The 17,457-nt window shown below is 39.0% G+C and overlaps 1 protein-coding gene across 1 annotated transcript in view; it reads right to left on the reverse strand.

The window, feature by feature from the left end:
- Nucleotides 1-17,457, reverse strand: part of emilin1b (elastin microfibril interfacer 1b) — a 31,676-nt gene that overhangs the window by 2,992 nt on the left and 11,227 nt on the right. Inside the window, exons 2-4 of the mRNA XM_084393100.1 lie at nucleotides 8,616-8,738; nucleotides 3,359-3,573; nucleotides 158-2,278 (exon numbers count right to left, since the gene is read on the reverse strand). Coding sequence (XP_084249226.1) covers nucleotides 158-2,278; nucleotides 3,359-3,573; nucleotides 8,616-8,738 — 2,459 coding nt within the window. The remainder of the gene's footprint in view (nucleotides 1-157; nucleotides 2,279-3,358; nucleotides 3,574-8,615; nucleotides 8,739-17,457) is intronic.

Consider the following 17,457-nt stretch of genomic DNA (forward strand, 5'->3'; position numbering starts at 1 on the left):
AATAATGCACAACCCTGATATCAATTCAAATACAGGAGCTATGTCAGTTACTGGTGCTGGAAATGTAAGATATGTTCTTAGATGCTGTCAAATTGTAGTTAATCTTGACATCACTTTTAAGATGATAGCAAATAAAAAACAGCACTTGAAATCAGACCTGTTAAGTCATTCTCAGTAAAGCTCTGGAACTCCTTGAGGACATGGACCATTGAGGAATTGAGTCTCTTGATCTTGCCGTGGATATCATCCAGATGTGTGTTCTGGAGGATCTCAATGAACCCGCTGTGTGAAATCACTGTGTCATTTAGCCCACTGACACAGTTCCACAGGCTAGACACATGTTTGTTCAGGCCTTCTTTGATCTTCTGGATATTGTCTGAGACAGAGTCAAACCGGCCACAAACCACTTCGAGTTTAGAGAGCCTCTTATCCAGACCATCACCAGTCCTCTTGCAGTCACCCATCTCAACCACAAAGTTGTTCCCAAAGCGGCGTACATCCTGATCAACGTTATCAAAGCGTACCCTACTATCTTCTATATGCTCGGTCATTTCCTGCTGGATCTTGTCGATCTCAGAAATGATTTTGTCTTTGGTGTTCCCAAGGTCGGTGATAACGCTGTCATGTTTCTGGACCACATGCTCCAGACTTTTTAGTGTGTCATTGATGGAGCTGAAGGTTAAGATGACCTCAGACAGTTCTCCCTGGATTGACCTGAGGTCACCGGTATTACTGCTGATGACACTGTGTCCATCCAGTGGTTTTTGTGGGTCATCCAGATGACCAGTTTCTGATTCCGTTCCGGTAGGAGTATTCAGGGTGATCTTGCATTGACCACTGCATTTCTGTACCTCCTCTCTCAACTGATCCATCTCGTCCTGTAAACCAGAACACACGTCCACACAACCCGTCTGACCAGAGTCAAATTTCCCTTTAATGTAGTTCATTTCCTTCTGCCATCTGTCCATGGCATGGCTTGTGATGTTCTTGAGTTTCATCAGATCATCTTCCACTGTGCTGCACACGTCACAGTTCTCAATCTCCATAACAATCCTGTTGAAGTGTTCCCCATTGTCTCCAGTAAGAGCTTTGATCTTGCGAACGTCATGGCTGAGGTTGATGACCTTATCCTCAAGAGAGTCACCGGACACAGAGAGATCCTTGAGTCGGGTGTCAAACCTCTTGATCTCATCTTCATTTGCAACAACTCTCCACTCCAAAGACTTCACAGTGTCGCCAGAGCTCGAACCACTACTACTGCCCGGACTTGAACCAGAACTTGAGCCTGAGCACCGAGAGCATTCGCTTAACCTCCTGTCTATAAACAATGTTGTATTCTCGAGCCGAGACAGGCGCTTATCAAGATCAAATACAGTTTCTTTAACGTTTCCTATATCAATGTCCATGTCATTAATTCTGTCGTCCTGGTTAAGAATACGATTATTGAATTCAGTGCGAAGATTTCTGAGTTCCTGCTGGAACGAGTCCCGTATGTTAGTCTCCATATAAGCGCAGGTTTCCTCTGCCCTCTGGACAGTGTTGTTGAGCCGTCTCTCCAGGTCTTCTTGCATTTTTGAACCTTGTCCTGGTCCACCTCCAAAACTTCCACCATTTCCATTTCCTCCTTGTTCCCTGTTCAGACGATTATTAAGCTTGTCATAGGCTTCCGATGTGGAGCTTATCTTCCTGTCCATTTCATTTAGTCGTCCTCTGATGTCCGTCACAGTGTCACAGCAGCCTTGAGACCGACTGAAGTCTCGGCGCAAACCATCAAGAGTCTGGCGGTGACGCTGGTCCATGGCATTAATCTGCTTTTCCAGAGCCAAGATCCTCTCCCGATCTTGTTGCTGTTGCCGTCTTAGGTCTTCCACTCCAGACTGACAGGCAGAACAAGAAAGCGTCACTCGACGTTCAAGCTCTCTGAGGATTTCCTCCTTCAAGGTGTTGAAGTTGTTTCCTCCTGTTCCCCCAATGTCTAGATCATTGCTTCCACCCTTCCCGTTCACAAGGTGGTTATTGATGCTGACTAGAGTCTTGTCATGAGCTTGAGTACGGTTGTCCAACTGATCAAGCTTGGTCTGAATGTTATGGATGGTCTCTTTCATTTCAGGCTGGGCTGCATCAGCTGGTGTTTTGCCACTATTAAAACCGGGTTTGCGCATTTCCTCCTGGAATTTCTCGTTCATTCCACGCAGAGTGGACTGCAGGTCATTTAGGTCTTTGGTCAACCTCTGGATTTTGTCCTCCAGTTGTTTCATCTTGTCATTGTCACCTCTCCCTAGGCAAAGATCAAACACAATGCTTATTTTTAGACAGTGAGTAGTAAAGTAGATTACAAATAGTTTGGCAGACCCAGAATTCACAGGTCTGGCAAACTCTGGCAATGAAAACATTACTCTAAAAGTTATCCTCTGCTCTAATGTTTTATTTCCATAAAGCCTCAGTTATATTTAGATGTTATCAAGTGTTTGAAAGATGCAGAAGATGCAGATACAGAAGTAACAAGAACATCTATATGGCCAGACACTAGCCACGTTTACATGGACACTTTTTGTTTCATTCGGCTCACTCTGAATTGAGTTCAGTTTTTAATTGTAGTGTCTGTTCTCTAACTGAACTAAATTATTTGTATTACTATAAAAAAATCTAAACGACGGTGGGGCTGGTGCCGCATTGGGCAAGTGATGTAATCAGTGTGCGGCTAAACACAGTTTAATACCGGTAACACAAACTATCACAGCAAGCCTGATGAACTCTAGATAAAGTGATCAGGTTGATGTGCGTGTTTGTCATAAGCTTCAAAATCGGATTTTATCTTTTGACATGAGCACATTGCACGAATATACAGAGTTTCCCGCTGTTGGCGCATACTAACCATCCTCCTTGTCTTTGTTTTAAAAAGCAGACTTAATATTTATCTATTTCTGGTCCTAATTAGGAGACGACGAGCATATGAAGCTTTGTGGCATGATGCTTATATTATTTAGGCAGTAAAATCGCCCCTTCCCGCACCTAAAACAAGGTGTCTGCAGATGAGAGTCCGAAAAAAGCACTTGTGTGACGTTTTCCTGCACCTCTGCACTGCACTGAGTGGAAAGAGAATTTTAGATTTGACATGACAGTCATTTATTATATTCAACAACAACATCAGCTTGTTTCCGTGCATTCTATGCAATTTTTACGTCACTGGACAGGTTTATCCCACCCCTCTCAAACTGATTAAAATTTCAATTAGTTTGGATGTTTTTATTCTAACTGAGGTGTGTGCATGGAGCATTTTCATTCGGATTGGACTTTTAAACAGTTTGTGCAATACTCCATGTAAACGCACCTATTGTTAGAGAAAACATTGACTTACCGTTCCCTCCACCCTGTCCATGACCAGTACCAGTTCCAGTTTGTCCTGGTTGTGAAGGTCTAGGCCAAGGTCTGCTTGTTGAGATCTGAGTATCAGATCCCCCGTTTGGTCCATCATTACAGTCTTCTCCACTGTATCCATGGCAGCACTTCCACTCCATTTCTGTTACCATTTTGTAAGCCACCTTGTATCTGGGCCTCATGTAGGTCCTGTACCTGTAAAACAAATATAAAACCATATAAATAAAAGCTGACATTTTCTAGTTTGGACACTGTTTTAAAAAATGTAGTCATATCTCAGTATTTCCTGACTTGCAATGTTTAGTTTAAATTGTGAAATACATAAACAAGACAAATTATATGTTAATAAGAAAGAATACAATCAGTACAATCTAAAACAACACAAACTATCTAGGCCTAGTACACACATTACCTTACAAGTCACCATTCTGTATATTGTTTAATACATTCCGGATTAAACAAACTGATCCCTTCTGGGATGTTGTGTTGCGAGACTCTCTACTCAACAAATTAGTTTCTGCCCATTTCTGTTAGAGCAAAACCAACACATTCAGACATACACTTGAAGAATACAGCCTGGATTGAATTCAATTTCTGGCCTAAGAATGGAGGAAGACATACCATGTCTGTTTCAGAATTATGTCTCCGCACATTCATATGATTTCAGCTAGTTGCTGCACAGACATATGCTGGCCAGCTGTATAAACGCTATATAATCTGTTGTTCAATGAAGGGCTGGGTAGAAATGGTAGCAATGGTAGAAACACTGTGTATCCTTAGATATGGCATGGACCACTCCTTTAAGCTATGGGATCTTTTTGTATGTTTTATCATCCAGAAACCATTAATCTACTTGTGGAAGTGTAATAATTATGGCTAGAAACATTTCTAATAGAGAATTGTGGTATACGACCATCTCATCAGAGCCATTTTGTTTACGTCATAATTCTGACCACTTGTCTAGGTCTGAATTCACAGTGTCATTCAAATAAACTAAAATATCAAGTAAAACATTACAGTTAGCCTTGAACCCGAACATCAGCACCATAAAAAGGTGGAATAGGAAACAATTTCAGCATTTCTTTTTTTCCCAGGACTTTTGGTTATAGTTCTTAAGCCACTGAATTCTTGTCTCCACGCTCTGTTTGTTCCATGACCCCCGTGAGAAGAAAAAGAGGAGAAAAAGGGGTCACCCTACTCTACAGAGTGAGTGCAAAAATAAGTGGTGGTATTTTAGTAGGTTTTAAGCCTAATTCCTGTGGTGCACTGGTTGTAGAGTTTGGAATGACATGCCACCTCATTCCATACATATTAGTGTGTGTGTGTGTGTGTGTGTGTGTGTGTGTGTGTGTGTGTGTGTGTGTGTGTGTGTGTGTGTGTGTGTGTGTGTGTGTGTGTGTGTGTGTGTGTGTGTGTGTGTGTGTGTGTGTGTGTGTGTGTACTGAATCTAAAGGAGTTGGATTAAGCTTTTCCAGCTGGAGTTCAGTGCGTTGCCAACAACTGGAAACCACCTCGCAACTGCACAAACTTTCTAATCCTGGTGTCCTCAAACCACATTCTGTTTATCTCTCCATTTGTTGACATTAGGTTTACAATGTAAACACAATGTTTTTAGTATTTCTTATGTTTTAATGACTCAGATTTCCAGTAAAATGTGGTGTGTTATATACTGTATGCTAGTGTCTATGAATGTTATGATGATGTGATAGCTTTCAACATCTGTTTCCTGTCTAAAGTTAGCTGATGTAGTACATAATGGTTCCACTTATTTAAAGTGCACTAAATAAAGGCCAGAAAAACAGACTTGCTTTTACTTTAAATCCTCTGACTGATTTGAAGTCCGATAGGTGCATGTCAAGTCAAGTCACCTTTATTTATATAGCGCTTTTTACAATACAGATTGTTTCAAAGCAGCTTTACAGATAACAGGAAAATAATGCAGCAAAGTTTGTTTTGGCTGTACAGCAGATCTAGAAGAAAATAGTGTGTATATATATACAGGGATGAATACCATCTCTTTTCAACTGGTCAGGTCTGCCCCACATTTTTTTTCCAATTATTCTGCTGACACCACTTAGACAGCCCAAACATTGAGTGAGGATAGTCTTCTTAGTATCTCAACACTATGGCGATCAGGAAGGGGGCCAGAGCATACTACTGTGCTGACAGCGTAATTGCAAGTTCACACACCTCTTTAACGTTAATTTTAGTGATCTAGGACTGACGAAGTCGAACATCATTAGTGCCGACGCAAATAATAATCTTAGAGAATTTACGATTAGCATTAGCCAGCACTTTTAAATTTGCTTTGATGTCAGGTGCTCTGGCTCCTGATCTGGCAAATGTGTGACTGGTGGCTGGTGTCTCTATTTTCTATTTCTTCTATGTTCCATGTAATAGAATCAGCAATCACTATAGGGCTCTTTCAACAGAATTCTCAGTGGATGTTCTAATCGGAACGGAAGAGCGGTGTTTTAATTTAAACTTAATTTGATTGCACCATTTGTTCTTAAGGCAGAACGAAGCTAGTAGGTCATAAGCTCTTCGTAAACTAATGCATAGTTGCGTAAAATTACGTTTACCTCTAATGATCCAATAGCAGCCTTCAAATTTGTGAGCAAAAGTTGTATTGAAACGCAGTAAATTTCCGTTTATTCTGTTAAGGTTGATTGTAACTTATTTTGCCTCATGTAACAAATAAATAGGCTAAGTTTCCACTAAAATACGATACTTAATCATGAAATAACACAAGTATTTTTTTATAGATAAATAACATTCTGAAACTGTATTTGAAGTTAATAAGAAGAATAGATCAATACTGATACAAAAACATAAGAAATGACATTTATTTATTAAAGGTATAGTGGAGGATTTTCTTTTTCCGGGTGGATCATCAAGACTATTGGTCCTCCTAGTTGTCAATCATTCCGGTGACATGTTTACGTAATGTTTACGAATATTTCACACGCTGGCGTGCGCTAAAAGCACAGGTCGGGCTTCCCACTGATGCCTCAGTCGCGAAGTTTCTACTCGACAGGTAAAGTTTGGCATGCTATTTGGAGAAATCCATTTAAAATCACTGTTAGTAAAAGTTAATGTAAGCTATGATTAGCGATGCTAGCCCTGGCACTAGTCACGGACCGCGCAGACACGGTAAACATCTCAATTTGTCCGGTGGCGAGTCTGACATAGTGGAAAAAGTGCAAATCTTCTTTTGGAAAGTAGGCTTGTATGAGCCATGCCGACAGCAACTTGTAAACAGAGCGTGCACGAGGAGAACTAGGCTCGTGCATGCTCTCTCGTGCACACGTTTAATAGGCGTTCCCTCTCGGGAGCAGGAAGAGTGTTGCGCATGTGCATTTTTTCAAAAAGTGGAGAGGGCGGTTCTTTTCTAAAACTCGGGAAAATCCTCCACTATACCTTTAATTATTATGATTGATTTGATTTATTATATACACATGGAGGTTCACTGCTAAGATCAGGTTTATGTTGAAGAGCCACTAACAAGTCATTAATTCACATAATATTCGCTCTCTTAAAATGTAAATGTGAACATCTACATATATGTCTAAAGAATTTAAGTTTGTCAGGTAAAACATACGTTTATTGATGCAATTCAATCAATCTTCTGTTTAATTTCATCCGTTAGTCCTGGTCGAAGGCTTTTGTAAATATTTAGTTTATACTTAGAGTTACTTACAGCTGGTGCAACCAACCAGAGGTGAATAGCAGAAGCATATAGAGACAACAGTTTCACATGGTGTACCAGCTTGACTAACTTATTATCATTTTGGACCAGCTAGAAACCTGCTACCATGTTCCAAAAAATAGCTAACATGGATTTTCCAGCTATAAGCCTTTTATGAAGCAACATAAAATGGAGCAAATTACTCATTGTTTGGAAAAAAACATCTGTTGGGCTTGATGCTGACAGGCACACAAACAACACTTTCTATTCAGTAAATCTATACTGAATATACCGATAATCATTTCATCATTTAGGGAAGTTATTAAAAACTAAACATTAAGAATTCTGGAGAAAAAAGTCTGGTACGGGTAAAAGTTGTCAGGCGTGGTAGTTGTATGCAAAGCGTACCACAAATGAGTGGAATCAAAACAGCCTTTATTAATCCAGCAACAGAAAACACTGGAGTTTGCAGGAGAAATAACTTAAAACAACTACTTAACATCGATGAGACCGGACAATGGAACACAGGGAACAGAGGGCTTAAATACACTAGGGATGATTAACTGAAACAGAACAGGTGTTTACTAATTAAAGGGATAGTTCACTCAAAAATGAAAATCAGCCCATGATTTACTCAGCCTCAAGCCATCCTAGGTGTATATGACATTCTTCTTTCAGACGAATACAATCGGAGTTATATAAAAAAATGTCCTGGCTTTTACAAACTTTATAATGGCAGTGAATGGCCGTTTAAGTTTTGAAGTCCAACAAAGTGCATCTATCCATGATAAAAGTGCTCCACACTGCTCTGGGGGGTTAATAAAGTCCTTCTGAAGTGAAGCGATGCATTCATGTAAGAAAAATATCCATATTTAAAACTTTATCGACTAAAATCGACACAACGTAATGACGAACGCAGAAGAGCAGAGGATAGAGCAAAACAAAACACCAGTCATGAATTAGAAGTCTAAAATGACAATTTTTAAAGAGAAATATCGGAGGAGCTTGAGTTTGTTGCCCAGACCTGTTTGTTTGAACCGCGAGAGGCGTCAAAGCTTACGCTACTCCTACATCCTATGTCATACATCGTCAAGTGTTACTCTTTTGGCATAAGTCGACTTGTATAGGCCGTATGCCGGAAGCTAGTTATTTTAGTCGATAAAGTTTTGAATATGGATATTTTTCTTACACGAACACATCGCTTCACTTCAGGCGGACTTTATTAACCCCCATGAGCCGCGTGGAGCACTTTTATCATGTATGGATGCACATTGATGGACTTCATTCACTGCCATTATAAAGCCAGAAGAATATAACCAAGAAGAGCCAGGACATTTTTCAGTATAACTCCGATTGTATTCGTCAGAAAGAAGAATGTCTTATACACCTAGGATGAGGGAGAGTAAATCATGGAGTAATTTTCATTTTTGGGTGAACTATCCCTTTAAGAACCATGGAAACTAACCCCCTAAGAAGGCAGGCAAAACGAGAACAGAACACAAAAAAACTAAACCAAAACAAGCTATACGTGACAAAAGGACATACTTACACTACAACACGGGTGCACTGAATGCCCCATGAACATGGCTGATAGTCAGGCTTCACGTAAGTCTCCACTCCATCTTCCACCACACAGCTCACTGTCTTGGTTACCACATACGCACACCAGTTTCTGTAAGAAAAGAATACACATGTAGTTAGCATTTTATTGTAGGAATGGAACTTTAAAAATGAAATATGAATAATTCCACAACTGTGACTCATACTGTAGCACACCAATTAAAACATGAACTAATGGAGGTTTCCAAAGATAGTAGCGATTTTAAAGCACATGTCCCATTATGTGAGCTCAAACTATAGTGCCTGTTTTAGATTTACAGTGATTCCCCACTGTCTAAATGTTCCTCATGTTCTCTGTCCTCATAAATTAGTAGAATTTCTCTTACTGGACACTGTTCCTCAACAAGCTCAGGAATCAAGTTGTTACAATCTCTCTGCTGCATGCAATGGGAATTCAAACATCTGTTGAGCTTCACGCTGACTACAGTAAAAGCAGGTTGCATCACTTATCTCATCTTTGGTTTCACCCCTGTTTTGTTTTAGTCTACTAGTAAGGGCAACAAACTACGTGATGGTCTGCTGTGTGTAATGCAGAAGCATTTTGTCTTCTGTGGTTATTCGCTAAGCCCTCATGAATTAAGTTTAAGTTACACCTCAGACCGTTGCAATAAAGATTGGAAGTGTTGTGTCTCTAAAGAAAAAACAAAACAAAAATATCTTCTCAGAGGCCACCTAAACATGTGATTTACAATGCATCTGAATCATGTTAAACCAGACAACCATGAGTGCAGCTGCAATGAATACAATTTCTTCTCATTAGGATTAAACTCAGTATGGATTCCACCAAATGTGGCCACATGCAAATGTTTTGGTGTCTCTCTCTACAAGGAAAAGAAAAAATATAAAACTGTCGCCAAAATGCAACCTAGGGTCTTTTTGTTAATCTACACGAGGCAAACTTTCGGTTAAAAGCATAATTAGAATGGAAACACCACTTTTAAGTTTGACCATATTTTCGTTTTCTATGGAATTTCTATGAAACTAAGCTTTAGGAGCTTTCTATCTTTACGTTGTTACGTTGCATTCGGAGATCGGCTATTTTTGACTGTCAAAATGCCGGTGGACACAGCTACAGTGAGTTGTTCAAAATCGTTCTTTTTAGTAAACTCTGTTTATACAAACAATGTTCTTAATGCTTCATGTGTAGAGCCCCTTGTGATATTTCCAGCAAAATTTCATGTTGTGTTGAGCCTTCTTAGTGTTTTAAAAATAGCGATTTTTGATGCTACAGTATCATAGAAGTGCCCCAAGCACTCCCATTCAAAAGGCAATTTGACCGCAAACGAAAAAACGGTCAAATTTGAAAGTGACGTTTCCATTCTAATTATGCTTTTAAACGAAAGTTTGCCTCAGGTAAATTAACAAAAAGACCCTAGGTTGCATTTTGACGATAGTTATCCTTTTAATATATATACATCAAATATATTTGTCGTGATTTGTCACAAACAAATATGTCTGGAGAGGACGCTGCATATATATAAAATCAATCCTACTCTTTAGCTGTTTGACAGTTGATCCTAACAGGTCATTGCAAAGCAGTATTTAACACATGACCACATTCTGTTTGCAAATGCATTATGTAATAAAAGGAAGTTACCCAATAAATGGCTTGTCATGGAAAAAGCACTTAATTTTCCCAAGACATTTGGACACATTTGACCATTACCACCTGACTCCTGCTTTGATTGCGCATGGCTCATCAATGACCTATGGTGGATTTCCTGCCTCCACAGCTGCTCGAGACACTCGCACATAATGCCAGCACAATTTCATGTTTTGGCCTTCGATTTTAAACACAGATGGTGCTAGATCAGAGTAATGACATCACGATATAATCTGTGCTGGCTAAATGAAAGGATGTTTAGAATGAATTACAAGAGAAAATGCAATGTTTTGACCAACAAGTACAAATCAGAACAACGTTTCAAAGAATAAAATAATAGTTTTGTGCCTTTGAGGTCATCTATGTATGCTAGTGTGCTCCTAAACATTGACACAATTAACTTTTAATAGATATACACAAGGAAAACAGATCATAAATATTCATGACTACACAGATTTTTGTCCAATCAAATGTCCTCTACAGTAAGAAAGCTCCTCCCCTAATAGCATCTGCAAATAACTAAGTAGCTAATCCTAAAAGCCTATTGGCTTTTTCTTAAAGGGAAAGATCCCTTTAATATGTCCCAGCCAAACAATGTTTCAACAGATTTCTCATTGTCTTTTATATCTCAATTATTGCTAATATCCTTTTTCCCAAAAATCTTTTTCCCAAAAAAATCTTCTTCCATCCTTAATCGTAACACGACAAGGTTTTGATTTCAGGGTAACGCTTTAGATTACAGCCCGGAAAGTACTGCGTAATTAAAATGAAAGTACAGTATAACTTTCGGTAATTACAGTGTACCTATAAAGTACTTACGTGTAAGTATAGGGGAATAATATGTAAAGTCTTGGGAATAAAGGTGTAACAACCAGGAAAATACTGCGTTATTAAAACGAAATTACAGTGTAACTTTCGGTAATTACAGTGTACCTTTAAAGTACGTACGTGTAAGTATAGGGGAATAATATGTAAAGTTTTGGGAATAAAGGGGTAACAACCAGGAAAATAACAAATTATTTAGGCAAATTATTTAGACTGTAAATATTTCATGTAGTTACAGGGTAAGTATGACATTGCGGGCTGTAAATTAAAGTGGTGCTTCTTACCCTCTTGTTTCATGTAGTTACAGGGTAAGTATGACATTGCGGGCTGTAAATTAAAGTGGTGTTTCTTACCCTCTTGTTTCATGTAGTTACAGGGTAAGTACAATAAAAACACATGTACACACACAATCTGACATCACTTGGAAAACCTTTATTTGAAAATGGTAAATGGTAAAAATGGTAAAAAAAAAATAAACTTATTTCAAAACAGATTTTCAACATATTAGACTTCTTATTCTTTATTATTTTTTTTAAAATCAACTTTTCATTTCAAATACTAAAGTCCTGACAGAAAAAAAAGTTGCAATAGTTGTACTTGCCTTGAAACTTAATCAGTGCACCTTTGCAATAATAACAAATTAGCCTACTTTATAAATGCACTGATATGTACCCCATAATTAAAAAAAAGCCTTTATGTATTTTTATACACTATTATTACAAAAAGGTGCAGTGTATGTACTCGCTAAATTGCTCCCAAAAGTAAGATTCTAAAATACTTAGTATAAATAATTTGCCTAAATAATTTGTTATTTTCCTGGTTGTTACCCCTTTATTCACAAAACTTTACATATTATTCCCCTATACTTACACATATGTACTTTATAGGTACACTGTAATTACTGAAAGTTACACTGTAATTTCGTTTTAATTACGCAGTATTTTCCTGGTTGTTACACCTTTATTCCCAAGACTTTACATATTGTTCCCCTATACTTACACGTAAGTACTTTATAGGTAAACTGTAATTACAGAAAGTTATACTGTACTTTCATTTTAATTACGCAGTACTTTCCGGGCTGTAATCTAAAGCGTTACCGATTTCAGTGACCCGTATGTAATTTATGGTGTTAAGCGGTGGGCAATCCATTACTCAATATAATAATATCACATGTAATGCTTGCTGGTTATGGGAGGAGCTTTCTAGGTTTAAAGATTTTGCAAAGTTGTCATGCTGCTTCAGCCCACCAGTATTTGTTTTTCAACTGTTGATTGGAGTTAACCCGACCACAGTATTTCCAGGCTGCTACGGCCAGCCGTGAATGATCCACATTCTTAGCAGATTTGTCATGCAGAATTTTCATTTCAGGCTCGCTTTCATCAAACACTCATGCAGCTCATGACTTTACAGAGACTCTCAACATGTTTCAGCTCCAAAAAGAATGGAAAATATGAGAGAAGACAAGAAAAGCGGACAAAATAAAGTTCATTTGGCAGTGTGCGTAGCCTCCCTTTGAACCAATGAGAGCTTATTCCAACATACAAAATTTATATTAATCCCCGTCATGAGGATGTTTTCATATTTTTCCATTACATCATTTCTGTTTTCTAAAAATAAATGACTTTACAGTCACAAGTGACTGAAATGAATGGGTGTAGTAAGAGTAAATTAAAAATGTAGTCATGTAGGAACGTCATGGCTTTAAAACTAACAAAATAAATGAAATAGCTTAAACAGAGGCACATTTCAGAGTAAGAAAGTAATGTTATCCTGATACTATGTCACCTACTTGGATCGAAAAGCGCATTGCAGCACAGTGAAAGACTAAAAAGACTGTGAAGAAATCTTGAAGAAGATAAAGCTGAATAATGAAGGAAAGCAAAGTTAGCATTGATTGTGTTGTTTAATTCAAATTGGTCACTGTCTGACCACCTAAGGTCTAATTTCATTTAGACCAGCAGCCATATCACCCTGTAGCCCAAGACTGGTTGCCCACTGAAGCTAAGCAGGGCTGAGCCTGGTTAGTACCTGGATGGGAGACCTCCTGGGAAAACTAGGTTGCTGCTGGAAGAGGTGTTAGCGAGGCCAGCAGGGGGTGCTCACCCTGTAGTCTGTGTGGGTCCTAATGCCCCAGTATAGTGACGGGGACACTATACTGCCAAAAGAGCACCGTCCTTCGGATGAGACGTTAAACCGAGGTCCTGACTCTCTGTGGTCATTAAAAATCCCAGGATGTCCTTCGAAAAAGAGTAGGGGTTTAACCCCGGCATCCTGGCCAAATTTGCCCCTTGGCCTCTGTCCATCATGGCCTCCTAATCATCCCCATACACTGATTGGCTTCATCAATGTCTCCTCTCCACCAGTAAGCTGGTGTGTGGTGGGCGTTCTAGCGCAATATGGCTGCCGTCGCATCATCCAAGTGGATGCTGCACATTGGTGGTGGTTGAGGAGATTCCCCCCTTCCATATGTAAAGCGCTTTGAGGTCTCAGAAAAAGCGCTATATAAATGTAACAAATTATTATTATTATTCATTGGTTAAGGTTACAGTGACGGGTAGGTTTAGGGATCAGTGTTTGGCAATCAGTACAGTGATTGACATGACCAATGAAATCTTTAGAATCGGCTGCAGGGCGGGATTTCCGCTGAACTGGTTGGGGTATATAATAAGCGAATACATCATGAATCCATTTTCCAAACTGTGTTTTTGTCTTATCCCGAATCACTACGATCATTACTAGCTCCGGCTACAATGTTCTTCCGCAAGAAGCATGCAGTTCTGTTCATCAACCGCTAGAGCGCCAAAAATTACGGACTGCAGTTTTAAAGTGACCAGATAACCTGTAATCCCACACTTTTCTGTAACGCTGTTAGTGAGCATTCCTGTAGCTCAAACAGCAGAGAATGGCGCTAGCAATGCCAAGGTCATGAGTTAGATTCCCAGGGTATACAGGAACAGATCAAATTTAAGTCACTTTGTCTCTGCCAAATGCTTAAAAGTAAACATAAAAACTTATTTTTCTTCTTGCAGAGCCCTTCAACATTGTATGGCATTTGGATCTTACTATCTCTCTGTTTCTGTCCCTGTCTCTCTGACACACACACACACACTATTAATTATCTGTCATAAAAGTGACATAATCCATGTAGGGTATCTGGCATAAAAATACAGTCTTCTCTTTGTTTCTCAGCACTGCTGAAAAAAGTCCTCTCCGATCCTTCCCTCAATAAAGGCCGTAATTGCTTCTCCCAGGACAGAAATTACGTCAGATGAATGTAGCGTTTCGGAGGAACATTCATTCGAAGAATATCCGCCTTCTTACTCTTTCAATTGATGAACCTCCCAAGGGATTCACAATATGGACATATCAATTTGTCCAACTGCACATTTGGCACATTTAACTATGGCCTATAGCATCTATGTGTTGATTAATGTGTTTTAATTAATACATTAGTATACATGTGTGCAACAGGCTCCAGAATCCTATGATATCACTTTCTGGACCTTCGCCAATAAACCTAAAACAATGGAGCAGAATGGACTGCAGAAATTGTCTGCTACCTAGGGAGCAATTTAACCGGGAAGAAACTCATTTAAAATGTATTTAACTGTTCCAAAACCAAGAAGTATACTCATATGTATGATAATATGGATCTTGCATTATGTACACTGATGGATATCTCGTTCATGTCTTTGTTACTAAAGTTTATTCATAAATCATAGTATGCAATCTGTTAAACTGACACTTTATGCCTGTGACAAAGCTAAATGATTACATTATCGTTTTTGAAAGAAGTATCTTATGCTCACCAAAATTATTCTAATTTGTTGATTTGCTGCTCAAGAAACATTTCTTATTATCAATGTTGAAAACAGTTGTGCGGCTGAATAAGTCTTACTGACACCAAACTTTTGAACGGTAGTGTATACAAGTATGCAATAACTTTCCAAACTCTCTTTGGGTGCTGCCCTATATGAACACCTTCAGTTTTGGCTTGTTTTACGGAAAGTTTTATATACTCATGTCACCTCAGATATTCCTCAATTCAGGGTCTTAACGGTTCTTATACGAACTGTAATCCTGGATCTAGTGCCAAGACGATGTCCCCCACCCATTTAGAAACCATGAGGCCTCCTCTCCCACCCGGCCTACTGATTGATACTGATATGTTTACACAGAGTCACAGAGCAAAACGACAATGATTAACACGTGTAGAGGCTAGGCTACTAACAGAGGCTGGACGGTTCTTATTCCCATGGTGTGTGAGATGGACATCATGCAAAGTTCAGCTTCTGATTGTCCTCACATGCTTGGAGTCTGTCCACCAAACCACCTTTTGACTTCATGGAAAAATCCCAAGAACAACAACAACAATGGCCTCTAGAAATAGTCTTTACACGAGACTCCAAATTGAAAGAATTAGTTTATCCAATCATTTACTCACTCTCATGTCTTGCCGAACTTGCATGATTTCTCTTCTGAGGAAAACACAAGGGGGAAAAGGCTGAAGTATATCTACATAGCTCTTTTTAATACAAGAACAGTTTAGTGAGCATTCATGTTAAGCTTCGAAAAAGAAAAAGAAAAAACACCATAAAAACACCTTAAGTCCTTACGGCTTATGTGCAATACTTCATGTCTTCTTATGCGGCATGCTAGCTTTGTGTGAAGATCAGACCTCAAGACCTCACAGAAGCAGTTTTTCCAAAACTCCAAAAACCTTTACATCCATTTCACTGCAGTTTATAGCTGAAATTAATTCTAGTGGTAGTAAAACACCAACAACTTTTATTCCTTTCACACAAATTACGATTACGGTGACAGATTACTGAATAATAAAGATTTATTTTCATGAGGTTCCAAGCACAATACTATGTTATGACCTTAAACACTTTTACCATAGTGCATGGTTTGTAATACATTTTACTAATACATTTTTTGACATTTGCATCTCATAATCAGCTCAAATAGCATGTTTGTTGTTAACACTATTGGTTATGGTTTAGGGTTGGGTTTAGTGTAGGTGGTACGTTATGTTCTTACGCGGTAGCATTAACCTTTTAGCGACACTCATCGGACATTTCATTTTGGAGCATCCGTGATACATAAAACAACCATCATAATAAAACATTGCCAGATTCTTGTGTTTTGGATAAAACTGAACATGCTTTTAGCGCCACTCACTGCACATTTCACTTTGAAAGTGTTGAGAAACATGCAATAAGCAATGGCATTCTTAGCATTCTTGTCACACCGCTCTACAGTAATTTGAAAGTGATTGCAGTACCAGTTTTGGCCACAATCTTACATACGGCTCCTTTAAATTTCCATCCGTTTTTCTCACAAAGCTATGCTATGACTTCAGAGGACGTATACTGTATATAGCACACAAGACATATAAACTACTTTGTTTAGGGTCCAATTCTCACTAGCTAGCTGCTTATTAGCATGCATATAACTAGGTTGTAACTAGCTGTTTATTAGTACTTGTAAAGCACATATTAATGCCTTATTCTGCATGACCATATTCTATATCTCTGATTCTACTCAATACCTAAACTTAACAACTACTTTATTAACTATTAATAAGCAGTAATTAGGAGTTTACTGAGGTGAAGGTCGTAGTTAATAGTTAGTTAAAAGTGAGAGTGGGACCCTAAACTAAAGTGTGACCAACTACTTTTTTTATTTTTGTCCTTTTTGTAACCATAGATACGAGTTAAGCCTGACATGAGGACGAGTAAATGATTACAGAATTTTCATCTGTGGGTGAACTACTCCTTTAAGAAATGATAATTGCGGTTTTTGAGATTATGCAATGCAACTGCACATCCATCAGTATCGTGCCTCTGCATACTTGAGATTGAATGCATAATGAAACACACTGTCAAGTTACACAAATAAAGAAAGAGACAGTGTGTGTGTAACACAGATGAGCGGGAAAAGACGATTCTCAGCGAAGGAATTCTTTTGATATTGAACTCCATAAAAAAACACAATGACATAAAACTCCCTCTTGTTTCACTTAATAGCCTGACCATTTCCACTTCCTGTGCTCCAGCGCTTCACACAAAGGCTCAATCATCATGCGCTTTGCTTTTCTTCGGTTCTTCCTTCTTTTCTGTCTCTACCCACACATCTTCCCCTCCGAGCGACCCTGCGTGCAGCCAGGGCAGTGCACCGCACACCGTGACCTTTGACCTTTGCAACAGGAAGTGGTCAGAGCAGCTGTGGCTGCAGGGTCTGCCTGTTTTTACAGCCTTGCTTATTTGTCTCTCCCTAGGAGGGGACACATGCTCGTCTGACTGTCCGAGAGGGCACCGGGCTGAAACGCGTGTCCACT

Source organism: Rutilus rutilus (assembly GCF_951802725.1).
Source record: "Rutilus rutilus genome assembly, chromosome: 21".
NCBI classification, from domain to species: Eukaryota; Metazoa; Chordata; class Actinopteri; order Cypriniformes; family Leuciscidae; genus Rutilus; species Rutilus rutilus.